General features: G+C 50.5%; 2 protein-coding genes across 6 annotated transcripts in view; one reads left to right on the top strand and one right to left on the bottom strand.

The window, feature by feature from the left end:
* Window positions 1–202: 202 nt before the first annotated feature.
* Window positions 203–12,141, bottom strand: COG1 (component of oligomeric golgi complex 1). 5 transcript variants are annotated; one of them, XM_079132325.1, is made up of 15 exons: window positions 11,781–12,141; window positions 9,805–10,049; window positions 9,487–9,668; window positions 9,184–9,354; window positions 7,158–7,314; window positions 6,269–6,479; window positions 5,140–5,931; window positions 4,516–4,662; window positions 3,856–4,017; window positions 2,863–2,990; window positions 2,099–2,207; window positions 1,587–1,696; window positions 1,429–1,507; window positions 937–970; window positions 203–394 (listed from the first exon to the last, which is right to left on the bottom strand). In XM_079132325.1, the coding sequence occupies exons 1-15, from the start codon at window positions 12,087–12,089 to the stop codon at window positions 363–365; spliced, it is 2,868 nt and encodes a 955-aa protein (XP_078988451.1). In that variant the 5' UTR covers window positions 12,090–12,141; the 3' UTR covers window positions 203–362. The 5 variants fall into 5 exon arrangements, with proteins under 5 accessions (XP_078988451.1, XP_078988449.1, XP_078988452.1 ...); XM_079132326.1 differs by lacking the exon at window positions 937–970 and adding an exon at window positions 624–679 and having other exon boundaries at window positions 237–394; XM_079132327.1 differs by having other exon boundaries at window positions 237–394; window positions 937–973.
* The window catches only part of SLC39A11 (solute carrier family 39 member 11), a 398,609-nt gene continuing 390,813 nt past the window's right edge, over window positions 11,375–19,170 (top strand). The window contains exon 1 of the mRNA XM_079132336.1: window positions 11,375–11,754. The gene's annotated coding sequence lies outside the window, so the exon portion shown is untranslated. The remainder of the gene's footprint in view (window positions 11,755–19,170) is intronic.

Here is a 19,170-nt window from a genome sequence, read left to right on the forward strand (position 1 = left end):
TGTAGTGGTGATAATTAAGGGACTTGTGAGTACTGAGGAAGCGTAAGCTGCGCGAACTGGTACCTGAAATAACAAGTACTGTAAAGTGTTGGACAAGGATTAACTTTATGTTTAAAGTCACCCCTAATGTGACTGGGGGCCTCATTCCATCACTGAAACTGGAAAGATTGGCGTGGCTTAGAAACAAATGAGCAGAGGCACCTTTAGGAGAAAAGAATGCAGCAGTATTTATTTAGAGAGATGGAAGTATTCCCAATTATTTAGTCATACTAGAGAGCCAGCCAAGTTTGAATAATGAAGATGCAGATGAGTCGTCTTCCTCGCTGACGAGCTGTCTGAATAAGGAGCCAGGATGCATCGGGTCATCTGCTCTGGAGAGTTCCGGGGGACCAACCTGCCATTGGAAGTAGAGGAAGTGCCTTAGAGTCCACCGGAAGCCACCTGCCCTCTCCCCTGACACTCCATTCCACTCGGAGGCCACACAAGTATAGCAGAGCTGAGAAGCATGGATGACTCTGCTGTTTGTTAGGATTGGAAAACGACATGGAACAGCACGGGATTTCATTATGTAACAGCTAAAATCTGAGAATGAGGATTGTCCTAGGGAAAGAACACACGCATACCTCCCTTCCATGGGCTGTTCCTCTAGCAGGGAGAGACTTTAAAGGCCAGCTGCGTGCCATGGAAACGTAGTATGGAGGACACTATAGCAAAGGCCATGCTGATGGGGCACGGGGTTTTGGCAAGAACTTGACCTTTCTTTTTTAATCTACTGTCTCTCAGATTTTAAAAACCAGATTTTAAGGACAGGGAATACGGAAAGGACACATTGCTAATGTTTTGTCTAACAATAAAGCAAACAACAACTAAATGCTGTAAGAAGACAGGCTGTTTGAACTCTCAAACACACGCATACACAACACAATTCAGAAATACCCAGGAGGACTCCTGCAGGCTTAATGGAGGCATCCTACTGAAACAAAATGTGTATTAAGAAAATGTAAAATTTGAGGAAGCAAGCTTTTATTTTCCACCCAACTAAAAGATAATGGAAGATGAAACCATCACCAGAACAAAAGGACTTTTCTCCAAGTAAGTATAATCATAATGGCAGGTTGACCACGAACTCTTTGTTACTCTACTAAATGCAAGGAATCGTCTCCATCCTGTCGACATTTTCTACAGCCTTGCAGCCTGGGATACATTTAAATTATGAGGCTACTTGATAGTGTCAATGGGCATCTTTAAAAACTTATATTAGCTCAAGCTAGTAAAACCTTGTATTTCTCTATTGTGCCGCCATTAAAAGCAGCATTAGTGCATTTTGTCACGCAGTTCGTTATCAGTTTTTTCAAAGGGAGCTGATTGGGTGGCTTGGGGAGATGGGGACAGGATCCATAGGAAGACCCTCTTGCTCTTGGTACTAACCTGGGCTTTTGTTTCGATACTTCTGCTGGTTGACTTGGCCTTCCGAGTGCTTGTCATGCTCAGTGGGAGAAGTCCAAACCTCCAAGATGAGAGCAAAGAATTTCAGTGGCATGAACAGGCAGCTTTGGGGCCCAACAAAGTCTCTTCAAATCGTTTACCTGATCTGACTTGATGCCAGTGGCAGTATGTTGTGGGGTTCCTGGGAGTTGAATGTGCTGCTCCGGGGGGTGAACTGACTCTCTGTGCCGGTAACCAAGCCAAACAGAACCTGACAAAAGGACCACAGGACAATGTGGGGCTTCGGCTGTCCAGGTCAGAGAGAATGACCTCTTTGGGGGCTGTTCTTTCAGTGTGTTAATGCTTCAAATTGCTTTTTTTTTAAAATCACTGCCATGGCTCAGAATCTCCTGGTAACAGTTTTTATTATTCCTATTTCTGAGGCTTGGGTAAAACTAATAATCCTTATGTACAAATAAAGGGGTCATGATCATGGTGCCCCGTGTGTGGGATTTTGTCTAATCCTCTTTTAGCCATTATAACTATACTCAGCTGTTTGTGTCTTGCCCCCTCCCAAGACTGCATTGAGGAGTAGGAAGTACAGGAGCAGATTTATTTTACAATTTGAGCCTGTGGCACTTAGTTCTCCCCAGGCACCTGGGACCTGACTTACAGAAGTTCGCTGCACCAGGCGGTTGAGGTTGCTGTTGAAGTGTGGTGTGAAGACGTCCAGGTCAAAAGGATCAATGAGTGCCTCCAGGTGGTCAGTCACTTTCTCAATCCTGAGAGGATTAGGATCATTATTCTCCATAACGTTTAAGGACAAGAAACAGTCTTACTGTATTTTACAGGTATAACAGAAACCACGAAGTAGATCTCAGACAGCTGAAGTGGTGACTTGGTACTTGTGTTACGAAGTCACCTGCCGTGATGAAGTCAAGTCTGCCTCTTGCCCACGTTGAGTTTTTAGGGGGAGCATTAAGAGCTCGAGTTACATGAGCAGTGGTGAGGCTGACGCAGGAATAAGGCTCCACCTACTTCTCTTGACTATGGAATTTATCCGGCAGGCAGCCATTATTTGATGGGCTGGTAACACTAGCACTCACTGTCTTAAGACCTGGGGAGCATCCTGGAAAGGGCTACAGGTGCTCCTTGACTTCAGTGGGGCCACATCCCCCAAAACCCTCCTCTATAAATTCATAGCTGAACATCACAGCTCGGCAACACAGAATGTGGCACTAGGAGAGGGTCACATCACATGTATTGTGGCCGGGGAGAGATCCAAAGTCAAAATTTGAATTGCAGTTTCTACTGAATGCTTATCACTTACCCCCATTGTAAAATCAAAAAACCCTCAGACAAACGCTGGAAGTGGGGGAATGTTGGTACTTGCACTATACGAGACTGCCTTGGGGAGCCCGGGAGAGGATATGGCACCTGGAGTCGGGTTTGTTTCGGCCACTCTTCACCTCCTCACCCTTGGTTGTCAGAACAATGCTGAGGTAGCGCAGGTCGTACAGGAGCTGTAGTGCCCGGTTCTGGGTTACTGGGAATGCACCTTCTCTCTGCAAGTGAATTCCCACCCTGCTGAGAGGCTGCTCCTTCTGTGGCACAAAGAACAGCTGTGTGTTCTGAGTGGCCTCAGCATGGTACGTCAGAAGCAGATGCTGTTCCCACTCAGAGCCAGTTTATTCTCAACAACAGCAGGTTATGTAAGAAATTTCATCTCAAAACCAAACATCGGGGAAAAGTCCCAGCCCTAAAGAAAGGCCTCAATGCTGTTGATGGCTACTGCAAAGGAACAGGCTTCCTCCATGAGGGAGATGGATGTGTGGGAGCCCAGGAGACTGAACCAGATTCCTCCCCAAACCAGGACTGGTACCTCTCAAAAATGTTGCTAATTAAGTGGCATGGAACCCAGGGGCAGAAAGTATCACGGAAAGCAAGAGGGCTGTGAAGGCTGGGGACAGGACTTCCCTGAAGTGAGCACTTCTGTGTGCTTGCACCTGCCTTGTCACAGTCACTGCCCTCTCCCACTGCAGTGGGCACAGCGTGGGGTGTGCTTCATTTTATGGGTGAAGAAACCAGTTGAGCAGGTCAGCTACTGGTCACATTTGATGCTGAGGAAACAGGTTAATGATTTGCCTGAAGCTTGCCTGGTGAAAAGTGGCAGTGCCAGGCTTGCAAGCTGGGCCTTTGATCCTATGATAGCTTTTATCCGTCAACTGCCTTCTCCATGAAGACCTGTTTGACCCTTGAGAGTGGGTGCAAAATGGCAGAGCTGGAAGCCACTCCAAACCAGTTAGTGCGTATTTATAAAACCAGATACCTGGGCTGGGTACTACACACTTTGGAGCCTGATGTGAAATGCCCAAGCCCAAAATCGGCTGAGGTTTCTAGTTTTCAGTGGGAAAACACTCAGGTACCTACCTTAACCTGCTTTTCTTCTGAAAGTTTCTCATAGGCAGCTACCACTTGATCCATGCAGCTTTTCAGTATCTCCTGTAGCGTCACCTTTGGCAAGGCATGACCTCCAACCCGATTAATTTCCTGGCATAAGCTGAAGAGGAAGGACTGCACATACCAGGATGGCTGAAAGAACAAGGAATGTCATATTGCCAGCTTGCACCAATTAAATGACCATTCATAGTAAAAGTGGGTCCATTTATCTTTACAAGGCACACACATGGGGACCTTGCCCTCTCCAATGAAGAAGCCTCTTACAGGCAGACTGTTTAACAGACACAAAGCCCCTCATTAAGTTGTCCTTTCCATGGCCTGAGGTTGGCCTGGCAGGTGGCACTACACTTTATGCTGCTGTTGTCACTTCAGGGTACATGGTTCTATAACTAGCACAGAGCCCATGCTACAAAAAGAAAATCATTTATTGACCTCTTCAGACAGTCTGCTATTGAAGTGGTGCTACATCCACTCTGCCCCCACAGTAAAGTTGAACTTTACTTTGAGCTACTACTCAGAAGTTGCAATGCTGAATGATTTTCTAAAATGGTTTTGCTTCCCCCAAAAGCAGTTCTATTCCTTTTTCAGCCCAGGCCCCTGGGCTGAAATGGACAATGGAAAAGTGCTCACCTGTGTAGGAAGTCGGATCTTGGATGTGACACTGCTGCCAGACTCTGTCTCCTCTTGAATTTCTAGTTCATCCCAGTTGGTGGCTGTGGCCAGGACTGAGCCAGCATCATCTAAAAGCAATGACTGGGTGAATCCATGAATCAGAACCTGGTGATAAAAAGTGAATGGCCACATGTAAGCCCTTCAGAGCTTTTGTAGAGTTTGTTTAAAACTACCACCACCCACTCCTGGGGGTCAGGTGTGGGGTGACAAGTGGCTAACACCACTCTCCTTTGATCCAGTTGCCACGATCAGCAATGGGAATGTGGTTGCCAACCTCCCTACTAATGTCAAATGTCATACGTAAAAGATGAGTAGAGACTGAAGGGATTACGGCATTTACCCTGAAGACCCAGAAATATGGAGCTCCGCCCAGGCAGGAAGCCTTTCATTTCCATCTGATGAAAGGTAAAAATGCAGGGCTTCCATCTATAAAATCTGGGCTAAAAACAAATACAAGGCCAAAGTAACTACATGAGATAAGCACTGTTATTCCCTTACTACTGAGGCACCTTAAGAGGTTGGCAAGACTGGAACATGAGCAAGGGAGGTGACCCAGGGATCCTGTGAAGTCCCATCACTCACTCTCACAACGGCTGAGCTCCAGACCCGGTAGCCCATCACACTCTGCTGGAGAAGAACATCTTTAACCTCTTGCCACTTGGCCTGCACAGGAAGGATTTCCGGAGCTTTGCCCTTCCCTGGCTTTTTCACGACTCTAGCCTCCCTTGCTGGTTTGTCAGAGCTCCTGGACTTTCCCACAATACACTGCTTCAGGTGGGGGCACAGTTCTCCCAGAGACTGGCAGAGTCTGGCCATGAAAAGGACTGCATGCAGCTTGGTGCCTTGGAGGACATCCTGCTGGCCCTGCACAACTTCCTCGATGTTCTGCAGCTCCACCTTGATGCAATCCATGATGTGCTTGATGCATGCCACAGAGTGAGTCTGTAGCATGTCCTGCACAGTCCCAGCATCTGCGTATCTGTCAAAGGCAGAGTTCCTGGCCTGCACGGGGACAGTATCCTTGGGCAGAGGCACATCATCAGAGGGAAGGTAAGCCAGGAGGTCATCCAATTTAACCTTCAGTTTGGAGTCCAGGGCAGAGCAGAAGTTCTGCACACAAGGGCTAACAGCTTGGGCTTTCATTGAGAGGCCACTATTGGTGAACTGAGTCCGGTTTGCCACGTTGACCCAGGCAGCATCTGGAGGCAGGTCACTGGGACTCTCTGACCAGAGGAAGAGAGACATGTTCTGCTCAAAGTGGATGTGCTTATTTGATGTGGAGTTGTTGGTGCTGCTCTCAAGCTCCTGCAAAGCTGAGACCAGGAGTTCTTTGGAGCTCCTGGAGATGGATTCAAAGCCTTCTTTTGTCAGAGTCTAAGAGAGAATGAGAAAAGAGTTTTAATCACTATTCCTTTAAGGAAATTTCAAAACGAGAGTTACCCAAATCACAATTTATCCTAGTTATCAGAATGTTCTTCATGTTTAGGAAGTTGACATGGTGTAGCAGAGAACAAAGATGCCAAGACTGATGGACATGGGTTGACTCTGGCCATCTGCCTAAGGCCTAGTGTCTTTGTTAGCTCTGGAACCTGGCTGTGTTATTAAGTAGGGAAAGAATGCACTGAGGAAGTGACAGAAGTCTTCCAAGACAGACACAGACCACATTAGGGTTGGGCTGTGAAATGCTGGCCCATGTGATTTTCCACCTCACCTGTAACCGGTCCAGGAAGAGCTGCTGCATCATGTCCTCCCAGAATAAGAGTGGCCTCTCCAGAAGCCGCTGACACACCACCTCCCAGCTGTGATTGGCGGACTCATTGGTAAGTAACTCCCACATGGCATCTCGGATCCCTGCGAGACCCTTCATGCTCTTCACATACATAAGAAGGTTGGTGATGCCATTTTTAATGTCTTCGTTACACCTGCAATGAGATCATTCCTTTCCTATTTTCGTGATGCTGGGGGAGCGAACCCAGAGGCACTCTACCACTAAGCTACATCAGCACCCCCTTTGAGACAAGGCTCTAAATTGCCAAGGCTGGCTTCGCTTCAAACTTGAGATTATACTGTCTTGGTTTTCCAAGTAGCTGGGATTACAGGAATGTGCCACTGTACCCAACAGATCATTCCTGTGTCCTGTGGGCTCATTTTCTTTGGGATTCTCATGCCTTTAATAAGAAACACATGAGGATCCCATTTGTAAACCATGTCTGTCTATCTAAAGGGTGTTGAGAGGTATCTGTCAGTCTATCAACATAGTGTGATTCTGGCTGGACTGGGGTGTGGAGTCTGGCCTCTCACCAGGCCCACTCTTGCTTCCCTGGGGTATGGAAGAAAGTCTAGCCCCCACGGAATGGCTTCAAAAATCAATGCACTGAAACAAGCTTAGGGGTTGCAGAACTCATACAGAGAATTGTAAAGCCTCTGCATAATATTTTCAAAGACAAATTACTCCTTGGTTCTCCCAAGGTAGGTGCTAAGTGGCCATGGAGGCCGGAATGGCCCTGAGTGAGCAGTTGACATGTGGCACATCTCTTCACATCCCTGTATGGTCATATCCACGGCTGCAGAGGGATAAAGCTGGCCTCAAGGCTACTCACATGTGGATCCATTTCTGCAGTGTATCTCTCAGGTATTCCTGGCTGATGGGATGTGCAAGGGTTCGGAGTGCTGGCTGGAACTCAATGACAGATGCTGGCAGGTATCTGAACCAGCTGCAGAGCTTCATCTCCCCTTTCAAGACACTGATGCCCTTTCCTAGAGAAAAGGTCGAGTGAGAAGCAACTTAGGCCATATTCTGAATAGCATATTAAAAATGAATCTAGAGAAATTTCCAGAAATCATTTCATTTTTCTCTGCGTAGGTCAAACTGGCCCCCTGAAATAGGTAGAAAAATAAAGTAGAGCATACACAGCGTCCCTGTAACTCTGGCCATCCCATTGACTGAAAAGAATGACAAAGGTCAGGAAGGGAAGAATGAGGGAAGAAATGAGTGCTGAGTAGTCCTTATCTTTGTTTTCTTTTCTCATTATATTGCTCAGGCTGGCAGTGAACCCTGGACCCCACAGGTCTTCCTGCTTCAACCTCCTGCACAGCTGGGACTACAGTTGTGGCCACCATGCCTGGCCGTCCTTGACATTTTAAAAAGTAGAACTTCAGTTTTCATGAACATATAAGCTAATCCTTTCCCTTTCCTCCTCCTGCTTCCCTTGAAGATCTAAGGGGAGAAGTGTTGAGCACCCACCCTGATGAGTGAGTTGCCGGTAGCTCTGCAGGCCGATGCTGGTCATCGCTGGGAGGAGCTGCTCACTGTATTCTGTGCACAAGGTCCCTATGCAGTCTCTTGTACTTTTCCAGTGCCATGACAGATGAGCCAATACTCATCTTTAGTGACGATGATAAAATACTGAATGTAAGCATCTGCAGGGACACCGAAGCAGTGGTGCCCTTGCTGAGAGCAGTCACTCAAAGATGGCCCTGCATGACATCACCTCTCCCTCTGGAAATGACCAGCTGGCCATGACCACACTCCTTTCCACCTTTGTACATCCTCAGTCTATTTTGCTGACACTTCTGTCTGATCTTGGAGCACTAGAGTTCCACGCGGCACCACCTTCTGTCATTTTCTTTGCTTACTGATGATGGCATCCATTCCCTTGGCTTCAAATAATTGCCATATACAGATGCACTGCACCTATGTGTCTATCCAGTCCTTTCACTGCTGTTTTCTGGGCCCAGTCGCCCACCCACTCCCCATTCCAAGGTCTCAGTTATCTTCAAGGTGACATTTGCATGTCAACCATCACCAGTCTCTTCAAACCAGTTCCTCTGGACACCTTCCTTCCTACACCCTATCCAGCTAATCCTTCACCACATCCTCTCCTCAACAGGTATCTGAGCTGTCCAATGAGTTCCATCTTTACTGCTCCCTCCTAACCCAAGCTCCAGTGGCTGGCTCCTAGACCACAGTGACAGCCTTCGCTCAGTATCCCTTACCCCATGGGACTCTACTGCTTACTACACAAAAGCCAAAGCATTTATTTAATTACAGTTGGGACAAATGCTAACCAAAGATGTAGGGGATGTCTGGGAAATAGAGGGACCACACCAAGCCTGTAAAGTCTAAGAAGATTAGCACTGTTCTTTGGATTGGTCCAGCTTGGCCCATAAGTCTTAGCATTACCTGGCTCCAATTTCCCTCTCCTGCTTCCCTCCTCATCACCCACTGAACCTCAGTCTCACTGGCTTTCTTCAGTTTCTCAATACACTAACATCCTGCTTGCCTCAAGACTCTGCTCACCCTGTCTAGAATTCCCTTTGTCTAGAATTCTCTTCTTGCCATCTTCACCTGAGTAACTCTAATTCAACCTTCAGCTTTGAGTTTAAAGACAATTTCACCTGAAGGCCATCTCTGAACTTGTAAGTTCCAAGGCAACTTGTACTGTGCACATTGACAGCAACAACCAGTATTGACTCACATTTGTGAGTTCTGCATCTGCCTCACTAGACTGTGACCACCACAAAGGAAGTGTCCAGGTTTGTCCAGTTCACTGCTCTATCCCTAGAGCTTTAGCACAGGCTAGCATGGTTGAGTGAACCAGGAGAAACAGCTGGTTAAGAGCTCACCAGTAGGATTCTGGCCTGTGATAGTCTCCAGAGTAGAGAAGAGCAAGCCACATGGCAGCGATGGATCTGGCAGCAGACCTTCTGGCAAAGTGTAGAAAAGGGCATGAGCCTGGTTCAAAGTGGTGGCCAGCAACTCCACCAAGGAGCAAATCTGGGCCTTGATGCCAGCACCTATGAGAAAACCATCCTCTATTAAAGTTTTTTTAGTGAAGAACAGATCACTCTGGATACCTCATTTTCCCTGAGCTCATCCTGTTCCATCCCATGCTTAAGGAGCAAACTTTGGAAAGAAGGCACACCCACCATGGTGTGGCTGGTTGAGAAGTTTCTGAATAGTTGTCTTTCTGGCCAAGAGGAAGTCTGTCAGGGCTTGGCGGGGAGAACTCTCCTCTAAGAGCATTATAGAGCAGAGGGCCTCAGCTATAGCTTGGTCAGACACAGCTTGGCATTTAAGTAACATCTTGCTTTCGTGTAGAATGGTTGATCTAGAGAGATGACAAAGATCAACATGGAATTTTTACCATTTTCTTGGATGAAAAGCCATGGAAAGAAGCCAGATCCCATAAAATTGTAGTGATGAGGCTTGGCCATCACCAGAGGTCTTATGTCAGATCCACTTACCGGAAGTGGCTGGCTGCTGCTACCTGCCGGATGAGTATAGGGAATCGGGAAAGGATGGGGTTGTATCGGGAACTAGAAGAATCCAGCTGGAGCAGGCTGTGAAGGTGGCAGCAAAGCAGGTAGAGCTGTGTAGCATGGAGATACTGAGAGGCCTCCATGAAGCTCCAGATCTTCTCAGGAATTTCTAAGAGTAGTTTGATCTGGGCAGCCATGCTGTAGAACTTCTCCTGGGATGGCGGCTGTGGCTGCAGGAAAGGGCAATGAAGTCAGAAGAGCAAACAAAAGCAGAGGTCAGAGGTTAGTGTCCTGCAGTCACGGAGTGTTAGGACCTAAAGCTTTCTTTAAGCTGAACTCAGTGCTACTCAGAAGGCATCAAGTTCTGATGTAAACCTTTATCTTGCCCTCTGGTTGTCAGTGATCCTCTTGACTTCTTGACATGAGGGAACCCTGTGGGCTAACCCTTGGTGAGCTTCCTCCTCTCTTCCCTGACCTTCAGCCTTCCTCCTGTTTCTCCAGTTTCTGGGGGGGCACTGTGGGCTTTGCTGACTGCTCTTCTTCACCAATCCTGCACCAAATATTCATCTGCTCAGTCTTCAGTCCTCTCCTTTTCCCAGTCTGTCCCCTCACTTCAGGACTCCCTGCCTTCAAGCGTTCCCTTATGAAGGGATCAGTGCCCTACAGAGTGCTGGAGAAACCAGCCTAGACCCCTTATGCTCTCCTGCTTCTGCCAGGTAAAGGGGCAGCAGCAGGATCCTCGCAGACATCCAACGCCATCACATTTATCTTGGACTTCCCAGGCCCTAGAACTGTGGAAGTATGTCATTATGAATCAGCCAATCCCAAGGATGTTGTTACAGCAGCATACATGGACTAAGACAGCCATATTCCACATCTCCTCTGTCCTTAAGGGTCCTCGGTAAGGCACTGAGAAGGACCCAAGCCTAAAGTCACTTCCTTCAGAACTGTTAAGGTAAAAGGACACAATTATTTTGGAAATTAGTCACTTTTATCTTAAAATGTTTCCAACTGCTATTATAAGTTATTTATATTTTTCCTGATAACTTTCCATGGCTTTATTCCTTGCCTAGAATGTAAGCGTCTTCAGAGCAGGAACTGGGTGAACACAGAAGACTCACAAATTCTGTGTGTCTGACCAAGAAGAAATCATATATAACTATGAAAATCAATACATTTCTAAAATCAGGCATAACACAAGTTAGCTTTTTAGTAAGCCTGGAAGCAGGCCTCAGTCACAGCCAAGTCTGGCTACCTGTGTGCGGAGCGGGCACAGCTTAGGGAGGGATGAGGTCACTGACTTAAAAAATACAATTCCCAGCCTTCTGTGTATTGTTCTACTGTGATACCCAGTCTGCTGGCCTGGATTTTTCTGAAACCCAGGTGACGCGAGGAAGTTTCAAACGGGAGCTGGATAGCACTTGGGCAGTTTCTTCTTGCACGCTGCAGGCAGGCTCCTCCCCGGGTATGGACAGATTCTCTGTTCACCGGCTCCCCTCGGGGCTCCTCTGCGTTCCTCCGTAGGTCAGCACTCCCAAGCAGGCGCGCGGCCGCGCTGGATGCCTACCGCCCGTCCTTCCACATGGGTGTGAACGTTAGCATCGGGGGGATGAAGACGGGGTGGTCTGAACCGACCCTCGCTCTCTACCCTGAAAACGCTCCGCTGCTCGAGGGCGAGGGCCTGGAGGCCGGGCTCCCCTCCGACCCCCCGAGCTGGGGCAGCCCTTTGGCTCTAGGGAAGGTGCTGGGGGCGGGAGAGGGGGAGGCTGGGCGCGGCCGCGGGGAGAGGCATCTCTCCCTGAAAACCGGCGTCCGGAGGCGGGGTGCACGCAGCAGCCGCGCCGTCGGGAGACCCCTGGCGTCTCAGCTAAGCCCGAGGCGAGCGCGGCGAGGACGCACGGCCCAGCGAGCGCCCCGGCCGGCGGCTCCGGGAAGGTGAGGGCGCGGCGGGCGGGACCCACCTGCGGGGCGCGTGGGGGCCGCGGCCAGCCGGCCTGGCGGAGGCGGGCACAGTACTGGTCGGTGGCCTTCACGGCGTCCACCAGCCCCTCGGCGCAGCGGCGCATCTGTCCGATGGTGTCGGCCGCCTCGATCAGGTCGCGGTACCGCTCGCCCACCATCTGCCGCAGCTCCTCCTTCTTGTGCTCGATCTCGGCCCGAACCTGGCGCTCCAGCCCACGGATCTCCTCAGCCCCATGAGTCTCGAAAAGCGCCGCGGGGTCGCGGAGATCCAGTCGCTTCATCGCCGGGGAGACAGCCGCAGCCGCCATGGTGCCCCGGTTAGTCGGCCACCGGCCGCTTCCGCCGCCAGCCCCGCCCCACCGCCATCTTTGTTGGGGGCGACCGCGCTTCCGCCCCGCCGGGAGCCATGTTTGTTCCGGGCAGCGTAACTGCTGGCCAGAGCCTCACGGCTGGGGTCTTTCCTCCTTGGAGAACTGCTCGCAGGCGAGTTAGTGATCGTTATTAACGGCGGCCGGACGGCGACACCACGCTCGCGTCTTCTTCTGGGCCGTCTCCACGCCAGCGTGGGTCCTTGTGTCCTGCGACCGCGCACCTCGCCGCCGGTGGGCCCTTCCCCGCGTCGGGCTGAGGCGCGCCGGGGCTCACCTGCCCGAATCCTCCAGGGCAGTGGCCCGGGGCAGCCCAGGGAAGAGCGGAGCCGCCCCTGCCCCTGGGAATGGTTGGCTTGCGGAGGCTGCCCGCAGGGCCCCTGGGCGCTGTTCGGCGTCGGTGTCCCGGTGGACGAGCGTTTCGGAGTTGCCCATCGCGTTTCAGATGCGCCCCCGATGCAGCCGTCCCGCGGGGAAGGAGGGCAGTGGGCACTGCCTGCCTGCGGGGTCGGGGTGACCCTTGGTGATAAACCTGGAGGCTGCTGGCCAGCTTCTCCTGGGTCAGTTCAAGAGTCTGTTCAAGAGCCTTCGTTTTAAGAGTCTATCATGGGAGATTTCACGCTCACACCAGTGTGGAGGAAACAGCACGATGTGCCACCGCGGTGTCTGTCTCACGGTCAGGCCCTCCGCAGCCCTCCAGCTTCCTCTCCCACCCACCACCTCCATTATTATTATTGCTTCCGTACCGGGGATTGAACTCCAGGCACTCGACCACCGAGCCACACCCCCAGCCCTGTTTTGTATTTTATTTAGAGACAGGGTCTCACTGAGTTGCTTAGCACCTTCCTTTTGCTGAGGCTGACTTTGAACTTGGGATCCTCCTGCCTCAGCCACTGGGTTAACACCTGTGCCACCATGCCCGGCTTCACCTCCATTATTTTGAGGTAAATCCCAGGCATCAAAAAAATCAATTCGTAAGTAAATTATTAAGTTATGATATTCCCGTATCCCTCACAGTAGCCCTACCACATGGGGAATGTAATTCTCATTTTTGCCGTGGTTGACTCAAGACTGAGAGGCAAAGGGATTTAATACAGTTTTCAAAGCCTGTCTTCCACATCATCTAATTTTGTGTACACATCAGCTTTGCAGTGTAGGTAGGAACATTCTGTGCATGACTAAAACACAGAGAAGTTTATTTACCTGCCCAGGCCACATAACTTGTAAGTGACAAGTCAACACTTGGATATAAATTTTTGGCTCCCACCCCTTCTACATTTTCAGTTTGCCCCAAACCCAGAACGCCCTCTGGTGGCGGGGCTGTTTCTGTAATCCCAGTCTGCAGGTGCAAATGACCTTTACTCAGGTTGCCAGCATCTCTTTCTGTCCCTAGGAAATTCCTGTCTGTCTGGCAGGGTCTTTTCCCAGGACCCCTATGGCTGTGGTGCAGGTCTGTGCCTGGGACTTTGATCAAAGGCAGGGAAGAGGGTGGGGATTTCATTCTGCTGATTGGTGCAGGTATCCCCTCCCCAGCCGCAGCTCCCAAGTACCAAATGTTGGGTGGTGGTGGAGGCAGGTGTGGGTATCCACAAGATGTCCTCCCCACAGTCACCCTGTGGCATGCTTTGATTGGGCTCTAAATCAAAGAGCATTCCTCTGTTCCTACGTGTTCCCTTAACTGCTTCCCCAGCATTCCCAGAGTTTCCACGAGCTGTCCTAATATCTCATTCTTAAATTTTGTTTCTTTTAAAAAGATCAAAACTGGTGTCCGTGGCTTGCGCTGGAGACTGACACTTGCTCCTGAGTTTCCAGCTCTGGGAGAGTTTCCAAGGCCTTTCCAACAGCATGTGGGGAAATGCCAAGGTAGTAGAGTGTGGAGCAGGGGCTTCATGTGAGGTGGCTTGAATTTGTGCACAATACCTGTAGTTTTCAGGTCGAACAGAGGCCAGCTGCCAGCCGGTTGTCCCCACCACCCAGTGTGTTCTGAAACCATGACTTGCTCTCCCCGCCTTTCTGCTGCATTTCCCTGGCCAAGTTCATCTGACCGCCCTGAAGATGCCACTGTTGTCCTTCTCCCGGCAGAACTGAACAGTGCCGGAGGCTGTCGAGAACTTTCTTTCCCTGAGGCCTGGAGGAAATGTGCCCTGGAAGCCCTCTCTCCCTTCCCCTGCACCCAGGGAGCGGCCCTCCTCTCTCCTGCCTCCTTCTGCACAGCAGCCAGAACTACTGGGGATTGCTGTAAGAGCTCAGCTGCAGCAGCTGGACCAGGCGCTGTGCCAGGGACAGAGGAACTGATGAGGAACTAGTCTTTTTACTCAAGGCTTTGGAGCTCCCGAGCATTGCTGCAGTGTAGTTTTGGTGTAGGGATGAGTGCGGGTGTGTCATGAATGATTCTTCATGTCCACCTTCCTTTTACCCCAGATCTTTAGTTGAGAATTTTAAACACGAGATGTTCAGCAGGTTGTGTTAGGATCACTGTGGGCCCCCAAAATCGAATCTAGTCATTCTGCGCATAATAACCATGATTTTAAACATCTAGGCATCTGCACATAGCATCTCTCATTCTTACAACAATCCTACACATAAGTGGGGTGGCAGTCATTTTATAGCTAAAACCAGGGTTCATCAGGACCAAAAAACCTGTGGAGGTCACAGAAGCAGGTCAACAGCCAGCCTGCCTTCAGATCGCAGTCAGCCAGACTCTAGAAGCCCTTAATCCTTCCACTTTCTTACATGATTAGCTTTAAAGAAAATTTCAGAATATCAGGAGACAGATGGCCCAGAGAATTCTGCGCAACGTTCAGATGGTCCCCACACTGCTGCCTGCCTGAGAGTGGGTCTCTAGTCATGCAGGCAATTTGGGGACTTCAAGTTGGAGTGAATTGGCTAGGGATTTGGGGGCAAATGTCACATGGGGTGGCCATGCCTAGTTGGCATGCTGAAGAACTCTTTCAGAACTGGAGACATATCCTGACATTTTTGTTTGCTGTCGGCCCATTGGTACAAACTATCAGTATTTACTTTTCTCATTCAGAATGTTGAGGGAACATACTCCTTACTTTGAAATACAGAAAATAAGCTAGAATAATGCTTGAAATAGCAGAGTTTTGCCATATTTGAATATTGAGTGTCCTCCAAAGGCCCATGTTTTAAAGGCTCCAGCTCTAGGGTGGTGCTGTTGGGAAGTGGTGGGGTCTGGTGGGAGGCCGTAGGTCACTGGGGGTGGCACCCTGCTCCCCTCCTCATCTCTCTTTACTTCATGGCCACGAGGTGCATGGCTTGGCTTCAGTATACACTCCTGCCATGCTGCACTGACTCTCCACAGGCTCAAGGTGATGGGCCAGCTGATCCGGACCGAAACCCCCCAAAACAGCCAAAACAAACCTTTTTGCTTTATAAGTTGATGATCTCAGATGTTTGTTACAGTGATGGGAAACTGACAAATACAGGTTTGTAACAAGCTTTTGTAGACACCATGCATTTCTCCTTTGAGCAGGGTGTGATCCATCAGCTGGGAAAGGTTCCTATAGGCTGTGTGGTTCTGGTACCAAGTAATTTGGCCCATATTTGCAAAATGTCATGTGCATATGTCACATAATCAGAGTATCTGCACAAAAGATGTATTGGAAAAGGCACAAGCATCCTCCAATACAACATGCTTTATATTTGAAATAATAAAAGTAATTACAAACAATTCTCATGCATATCACACCCACTTAACCCTTGTCTTTGCACTTCCTCTTGGATGTAAGGTGGTTGCATGTTTCATGTCCACATAGAATCTGAAGAGTGCCTCAGCCGAGCCTTGTTCCTGGGCTCTGATGACGGAGGAGGCGTGTACTCTGGTAGACTAAGGGTGGAAAGGGGGGGCTGGGCACACCCAGAGAAAAGAGAATACATGGGAGATACAGAATTACTTAGGAAAAAGAAAACAAGAAGTCCAACTTTGGGAAGGGAGAAAGCTTCAAAGAAAGAGAAGAGGAAAGGAAAGGAACGTGATCACAGATAAGCAGGAGGACAAGGAAGGGGGGACGATGCAGTAGGGGACAGACCGTCAGTAGGAGTCCTGTAGGGCTGGACAGAAGGTGGAGATCTACACTACTGCCCAGTGGGATTCAGACATTTGGTGTTTGTTCTTGGTGAGATGCCAATGGCATCAAGGGTGTATGGTAGTTGTCTTGACATCTTATCTTTATGGCAGTGTTTATCAGCCTGTGTCTACTGGAGGTGACATTTGTGGTAGAAGAGGCGGTTATTTGACTTCACTGTTTACAGATACCTGAGACCCTGCCTTCAACAAACAGTCGGGCAGGCGCTGCACCTGAGGAGGGAGCCTCCAAGTCTGGCTTCACAGCACCTCAGCACCCTGACTCAAAGGGACCACGGCCAAGTTCACCTCCAGACTCTGCGTCCTTCGCAGTGTGTCTGAGTCCCTCCTGTGTTAACTGGCCCTGTGCTGTGCGTGTTGGGGGTACGAGGGGTATTTTACTAAAGCTCGGATTCTGAAGCAAGCACTCTCTTCCCCTCACCTGTCCTGTGTTGTCTGGTCTGTCTGCCCACCATCCCACCCCAGCTGACGGACTTGGTTTATCCGTATTGAGAAAATGGGACTCTGCCAGGAGCGGCCTCACGTTCTCTCCACCAAAACTACCAACCTATCCCCCCGAACACAGGCTCCCTCCTTCTGCCTAGTCTTCTGTCACTCAGACAAAGTGGCTTCTCCTCTGAGCTCTGCGCGTGACCCGGGCGCTCCCCCTCCCGACCTCCCTAAGACCTCAGTCCTCCTACCTCGCCTCTTCCCTCCTAGGAGATCACGCCCACTGTCTTACAACGCTTCCCCAGGATCTTCCGCCATCCTAGGAGACTGCGCTGTCTGTGCGCCTCCCCTCCTCCTCCCTCATCCTGGCCAAGCATCTCTGCCCTTTCCGTCCCCAAGTCACCACCTGCTCTTCTGCCCGTCAGGTCGTCTCCGCCACCACCGCATCCACCACGTCCACCAAAGGGCTTCCCTCTCTGTCTTGCCAATTTCAGTAGTAGCTTCTCAGTTTCTGGACCTTTCCGGAGGCCCTTGCCACGCTCCTCCTGAGGCCTGTGATGCGCTATGCCCACCCCCCCAGGCACCACTTCTCCATCTTTTCGCTGCTGCTTTCTCTGCTTGACCTCTCCATGTGGGCTGGGCCTGGGCTCCTGCCTTAGCACCAGCCTCTTCTCCGTCTGCCTCCTGTGGCCTTATGAGCTAGAGGCTCACTGCAGTGGCTCAGGGAGAAACCCCTAAAATGGGAAGGAGGAGCAGCCGCTTCTGAGTGACTCCTGGGTTGTCACTGTGGCCCCAGCCCCTGGTTTGTGCCTCCGCTGCCTCTAGAATAAGAGCTGTCCCCTGCTCCCTGTCCCGCACCTGCAGGCCAGGCCGGCCTGTCTCCAGCAGGGACACCACCGTTTTCCTGGCTAGCACTCAGGAATGACCCTTCACCCCCCACTCCCCCTCCGTACCCAGCCCAGACCTGCCCAGACTCTCCCTCCAGAGCAGAGGTCCGTGAACCTCAGCTGTAAGGAGCCAGATGGTGAATGGGCGCGCAGCCCGGGGGTCTCTGTGGCCACTCCTCCACGGAGGCCTTTGAGTGCAGAAGCAGCAGTGGACAGAACGTGAGCCCTGGGCACAGCTGTGTTCCAGTAAGACCTGCTGGATGGAAACAAGCCGAAGGCCAGTGCTGGCCTCAGGCCCCTGCTCTGCTGGCCCCCGCGCTTCCGTCTCCACTGCCGCCTTCCCGGTTCTCGTGGGAACCACTCCAGTGACCTTCCGACTCCCCGATTCTGCTCTCGGCCCCTGAATCTTCTAGCAGTGGAAACCAGATCTTGGGCATCCTCTGCATAAAACCTCCCAGGGCCGCCATGCCTCTTGGCCTGGGGTAAACTGCTGTCAAAGACCGTGGCCTCTCAGCCTGCCCTCCTCTCTCCTGCTGTCCTCCTCCCTCCCTCAGCTCCAGACTCCCCAGTCTCTTTTCAGGTCCACGACACAAGGCTGGGCTCGGTGCTTCCAGGACCTTCAGTCTTGCTGTTTCTTCTGCCCCATCTTCATACGGCTGTCACCTCCTCCAGGAAGCCTGCCCGGGCTGCCCCAATCTAAAGTAGTAAAAGCTAACGTTTAGTAATGCTCTTTGTCGTCAGCCAGGCTGTAAACCCTGAGTCCGAACCACCTAGTTTAGTCCTCTCCTGGCTCTTATCTCTGTTTTACTGAGGAGGAAATTGGGGCCCTCGCATCATTGAGGAAGTAATAGAGCTGAAGTACCAGCTGTCTGACTCTGGAACCTACATCCTTAGCCACCACTTCACTGCCCATATATTTTCAGTCATAGGATTGTGACTGTGTTGAAATTTCAAGCTCATTTATTTGTGTGTTTTTTAAAATTGAGTGTCTTTCCTTTAGCAAGGAACTGACGTCCAGTCTATCTTCTATCTCACTGAGTTTCCAGCTTCTAGAACAGTCTCCAGCACGTCGTAGATACTCAGTGTTTGTGAGTGCATGCATGATGATTTAACTGTGTAGTAAAGTCATTTATTGGTACGCTAACACATCTGTAAATAGCTACACTACACCCAAATGAGAAAGGGACGATTATGAGATGCTTTTGCTCTAATTTCCAAAATGTCGAACTTGTTCATATTACCGTCTGACACAGTCCTCCCCTCCCTCCCTCCCTCCCTCCCTACCTCCATCATGTGACTTCATTGGTCTTTTGACTGTGGCCTATGTAATCAGGGATGACTCTTGTCCATTTGAACCTTCCAGTCCCTTAACTGGCCGTTCCTGGGTAGCACAGGAGTCTGTTCACACACATTTGTCCTCCCAGACAGCAGTGCTGAGTGCAGGGTCAAGTCCAGCGGAGCAGGCCCCTGAGGACCTGCCTGCTCGAGTCTTCAACTCAAGGACAGAGCTCTCTAGAGAAGCAGCTTTGTTCAGCGATGCTGCCCTCCTCTTACCTAAATAAGTGCCACCCCCAACACCCGGGCAGCCACGGCCGCC

Source organism: Sciurus vulgaris (assembly GCF_902686455.1).
Source record: "Sciurus vulgaris genome assembly, chromosome: 3".
In the NCBI taxonomy this organism is placed as follows: Eukaryota; Metazoa; Chordata; class Mammalia; order Rodentia; family Sciuridae; genus Sciurus; species Sciurus vulgaris.

Excerpts from the sequence above, each read along its gene's own strand:
- COG1 (XM_079132323.1), bottom strand. The coding sequence starts at position 12,089 with ATGGCGGCTGCGGCTGTCTCCCCGGCGATGAAGCGACTGGATCTCCGC. Across the intron at positions 9,355-9,486 it reads TCTCAACCAGCCACACCATG|GTGCTGGCATCAAGGCCCAG; the intron begins GTGGGTGTGCCT and ends GTTTTCTCATAG. Across the intron at positions 1,697-2,098 it reads GCCTGGTGCAGCGAACTTCT|GTTCTGTTTGGCTTGGTTAC; the intron begins GTAAGTCAGGTC and ends TCCTTTTGTCAG.